This window comes from Tamandua tetradactyla, chromosome 9 (genome assembly GCF_023851605.1).
Source record: "Tamandua tetradactyla isolate mTamTet1 chromosome 9, mTamTet1.pri, whole genome shotgun sequence".
NCBI classification, from domain to species: Eukaryota; Metazoa; Chordata; class Mammalia; order Pilosa; family Myrmecophagidae; genus Tamandua; species Tamandua tetradactyla.
The window spans coordinates 19336967-19341602 of record NC_135335.1 but is presented as its reverse complement, the minus strand read 5'-3'; the positions used below and the strand labels follow the sequence as shown (position 1 = coordinate 19341602).

Sequence of the window (4636 nt, the reverse complement as noted above, 5' to 3'; positions counted from 1 at the left end):
GCGATGGTTTTACCACACATGAAGTGGGATTCAAGCTAATTTTATTTGGATCTCACAAAGATATGGAACTTCAGTTGAAATCTGAGTTTGATAATAAATTTCTTCTCATTTTAAATGAGTAAGATTGACTTCTGTTACAATAAAAATGTTTTTCCTCAAGATATAAAGGTGATTTGATTCTGATTTTAAAAATTAGGTGGCCTTTTCTTTTTATTTTGAATAAATTGGCCTTTTATGTAAAAATAGTGGCTCATCATTAATGTAGACCACATTCTAAACCTTACCTAATCATAGTATAGACTTCTCTACTGGGAGCTCCATTGTTGCCCATAAACTCAAGTGATTACTGTCTCTTTCCTATACTCAACACCACAATGGCCATTTCTCCAATGGCATGTATTTAGATGGGCGCTATTCCTTATAGAAACTCAAAGAAGGTTTTACTTCAGAACAACCACCTCTGAAGTAAAAACAGGGCCTAATTCCATCTCCCAAGTCTCCGTAAGCTAGAAGTGTGAATGTAGGGTACTGTTGGGTGTAAAAAATCTATACTGGATGTAAGGTATCAGTGAAGGTAAGATATCTGTGCTGCCAAACAGGTGGATGCTCCTGCTTAGGGCTTGAACTTCAGATAATAAGGAAAAGGTGCAGGATTGGTCGGTTAGAGATGATATGTGCTTGGATGCAGTAGATTGTGGCATGGTGGTGAGTGTAGAGGTGGTTTTGTCCAGCAGCAAACAGAGGTGAATATTCAGAGGCAGTGGTGCTAGCTGGAGCAATGGAGGATTCCAAAGGCAATGCTTCCAATGGTGGCAGCCTAGTCAGACAGTGCTAGTGGCAGGGTCTTAGCTCTATCTTGCTTCTCTTGATTCCCGTCCCAGCTGAGTTCTCTAGGCTTCTCTTCTATTTTATAAGCTATCAGCTATCTTTCAAGCAAATCCCTTTTCTGCTTAGGTTAAGAACCCTAGCTTGCACAGCAGACTTGACATCTTTATTCCTTAGGCTGTAGACCAGGGGGTTCAGCATAGGAATTACAATGGTGTAGAACACAGAGAGATTCTTGTTATAGGCAGAAGCGTTCTCAGAGTTGGGTTGGATATACACAAGGAACACAGATCCGTAGAAGAGGAAAAGGGCAGTGAGGTGGGAAGCACAGGTGGAGAAAGCCTTGTGCTGAGCCTCTAGGGACCTCATCCTGCAGATTGTGACCAGGATGTAGGCGTAAGAGACCAGGATGACTGAGACCGTGGGGACAGTGACCAAAGCAGAAAAGAAGAGCAGGATGACATGGGCTATAGTGAGATCTGAGCAGGCCAGTTGGAGCACAGGGAGAATGTCACAGAAATAGTGATCAATGATGTTGGGGCCACAGAAGGGCAAACTGAAGACATTCCCTGTCTGTATGGCTGAAATGAACACGCCCCCAGCATAGGTGAGGCCCACCAGTTGCACACACAAGCGCTTGGACATGATGGTGTGGTAGAGGAGAGGGTGGCAGATGGCCACGTATCGGTCATAGGCCATGATAGCCAGGAGTAGACACTCCCCTGTGCCGTGGATACACATGAGGGCCATCTGGACCACACAACCTGCAAAGGAGATGGACTGGTCAGTGGAGAGGAAGCTGATCAGTAGCCGGGGGGTGAACACGGAGGAATTGCAGATGTCGAGGAAGGAGAGTGCACTCAGGAGGTAGTACATGGGGGTGTGGAGGGCAGAGCTGGTGCGGATCAGCTCCATCATGCCTAGATTTCCCACCAGAGTCATGGAGTAGATCAACAGGAAGACGGCGAAGAAGAGCTGCTTTTGGTCCGCCTGGTCTGTGAGGCCCAGCAGGATGAACCTCGTCACCGTGGTGGAGTTCTGCCCCAATGCCATCGCGCTGGGGTGTTTCCCAAATGACCATGGAGAGAGGAGAAACAGGAATGTTAGCCCTCTAGTCAAAGAGGCGGCTTTTAGTGTGCTCTACAAGTGAAGTGCCATGTCTCTCTCTGAGTGGCAGACTACACCCCAAATCCCATGTCAATGTCATCATGTCATGCTCATGCTTAAGAAAACATTTTAAGGATTTCCCTTTTCCCTTAGGAAATGTCTTCATTTTCTAGCCTACCAAATGTCCATTATGACTCCTCTTCCTGCTACCCTACTCTCAGTTTATCCTCTAATGATCCTGAGCAACTTACAGTTCTACAAATTCACCATGTCATTGGAAAATGTCTATATCTTTCCATATTCTATACTTCTTCTTGGAATGTCCTTTGGTGTTTCTGAACCCAACTTAGAGTTCTGTCCTCTTCCCTCTACTTTGAATAAATTGACACTATGCTTTAACATTTAAAAAAATACCCATCCATCTTTCCTGTTGGATTTTCTTACTCTTATAGGAGGAGAGTTACTTAATATTGCAATAAATTGTACTTTAGTGCTATCATGGTGCCTCGTGTCAGTGAATGAATATTAGTTATCAATTACATAAGAAAGTCTTCCTCACTCAGACAATAGCAACTCAATCCTTTTTATTGGTTAGGCAAATAGCCATTCTACCCATTTTGGACCTTTTCCGCCTCTCACTCCTCATTCAATCTGTCAGCAAATAACATTGACTCTACCTTCAAAATATATACTGATTTCCCACTCCATTCAAGTCAGCAACATATCTTGCTTGAATTATTAAAATTGCTCATAACTGGTGTCCTGTTTCCTTTTTATCAGCAGAGAATAGAAAGCGATTCTCTTAACTCAAAAGGAAAAACCAGAATCTTTACAGTGGCCTTCAAAGCCCTATTCTACTATCTTGTTACTTTCTTTTCCCTCCTTGTCCTCTTTTCTTCTCTTCTCACCCTTGCTTACTCTGCTGTAGCTACACTTTCCTCCTTGCTCTTCTTTGGGTATGCCAGACATGATTCAGAGCCTTTGCACTAATTGTCCCCCCTTTTTATAACACTCTTGCTGTGTTTAGCTATGTACACCCTTCCCTCATCTCCTTCCATTTTTGGCTCAAATGCCTCTTGTTCTTGAATCCTTCCCTAAGCAGAGCCTCTCAACTCTGAACACACAGCGTTTGAAGATTCCCCAGCAATGACACAGAGGCACGGTTACTCTGATTCCTGATACAAGGATTAAATCTGCTGCATTCTGACTAAGAGGGTACTTAAAAATATTTGTTCGTTGAAACAATTTCATTTAATTTTTGGTTGGCTGGAGGCTCAGAAAGAGGAATAGGAGATTATTTTTGATATATTTGAATGGGAAATATATTTGTATGGATCAGCCTTCAGGAGCGGATCACAGAAAAGTAAGTCTCACCTCCACACTTCCTCAGGTGATACCCATTTCCTATGTCTCTTTCCATAGCTAGCCTTTGCTCATATAAACAATATGTGTATATATGTTTTCCTTTCCCTTTTAAAAGATGTAAATGGTAGCAAACCATAAAGACTGTTCTGCACCTTGCTATTTTTCTTTAACAATATGTCCTGGAGATCATTCCATGTCAATAATTAAATGCTGCGCCATTTTTTAAAAGACTGAACAATTTTCCATTTTATCATGACCCGTTTGAGTAGTCTCCTAATGAGGGATGTTTAGCTGTTCCCACTTTTTATAGGTTGAACCAACAAAACAGCAAATATGTTAAAACTACTTTGCAGTGAAGCAATTTATAAGGTAGAACTGGGAAGAGTCTCAAAAAAAAAATTAACATGCAATCTCTGCCTGTTCCTTCTTACAAGGAACAACTAGGCTTGATGGACTTTTCAAAGTTTTCCCTTTGGAGGTTGAAAAAGAAGCAGTTGGTAGAGGGGTCCTTGACTTTCTCTTGCTTCTTTCCCTTTTCCTCCCAGCTAGATGTGACAGATGTTCACCAGCTGTGGTCACTGATCTTTAGCACTTCATTAGTAAAACAGACCTGCATGCCAGCAGTACCTGTAATACTAGATAAGTATTAGAAATGCAGAATATCTTCTCATCCAGACCTACTGAGTCAGATCTGCAGTTTAACTAGATCCACAGCTGATTCCTATTCATGTCAGAGTTTAAGAAGAGCTGACCAGCAGCCGGAGAGGGTTTAGCTCACCTGGCCAGTTGGATGCCTGTGGAGAGGGACAGACTGGAAGGCTCATGGACTGCATGCACAAAACTCCCTAATAGTAAATGGAAATATTGGAGCCTTACAGCAGGGCCTTCTGTGTTAGGGCTGATTCTGAAAGTGACCACACATTCAATCTGGATGTCTGAAAATGACTTGACGGGGTTGATTAGGGGAGAGTGATGAATGCAGTAGAGCTGCCAAAGGGGAAATCCCCTGAGTACTAGAACCCCTCCTTTTAGCCTGGCCACAAAGATATCAGAGAAGATCATGGCATGGGAGGGTCTCCTCTTCAGACCGCTCTAGTACCCCTTTGCATGGGAGAAAACTCATTGTCCTTTCTGTAGGATTTCCTAGTTTATATGTGTGCCCAGAGACTGTGATTAACAGTTGACCAAATTAGCTTTTTTATAAAGACACTTTTATATAGGTAAGGAGAAATATTAAACTTAATAACTTCTGGGGCAGCTTAACTGATGGGATCAGGTGATATTATTTCATATTAATACTGTTTCAGCTTAATCATCAGAAATTATTAAGTTTAATATT

At 42.3% G+C, this 4636-nt stretch overlaps 1 protein-coding gene across 1 annotated transcript; it reads right to left on the bottom strand.

Moving 5' to 3' along the window:
- Window positions 1–918: 918 nt before the first annotated feature.
- LOC143645579 (olfactory receptor 5P55-like) lies at window positions 919–1878 on the bottom strand. The gene is made up of 2 exons (XM_077114863.1): window positions 1311–1878; window positions 919–1238 (listed from the first exon to the last, which is right to left on the bottom strand). The coding sequence occupies exons 1-2, from the start codon at window positions 1876–1878 to the stop codon at window positions 919–921; spliced, it is 888 nt and encodes a 295-aa protein (XP_076970978.1).
- Window positions 1879–4636: the final 2758 nt, after the last annotated feature.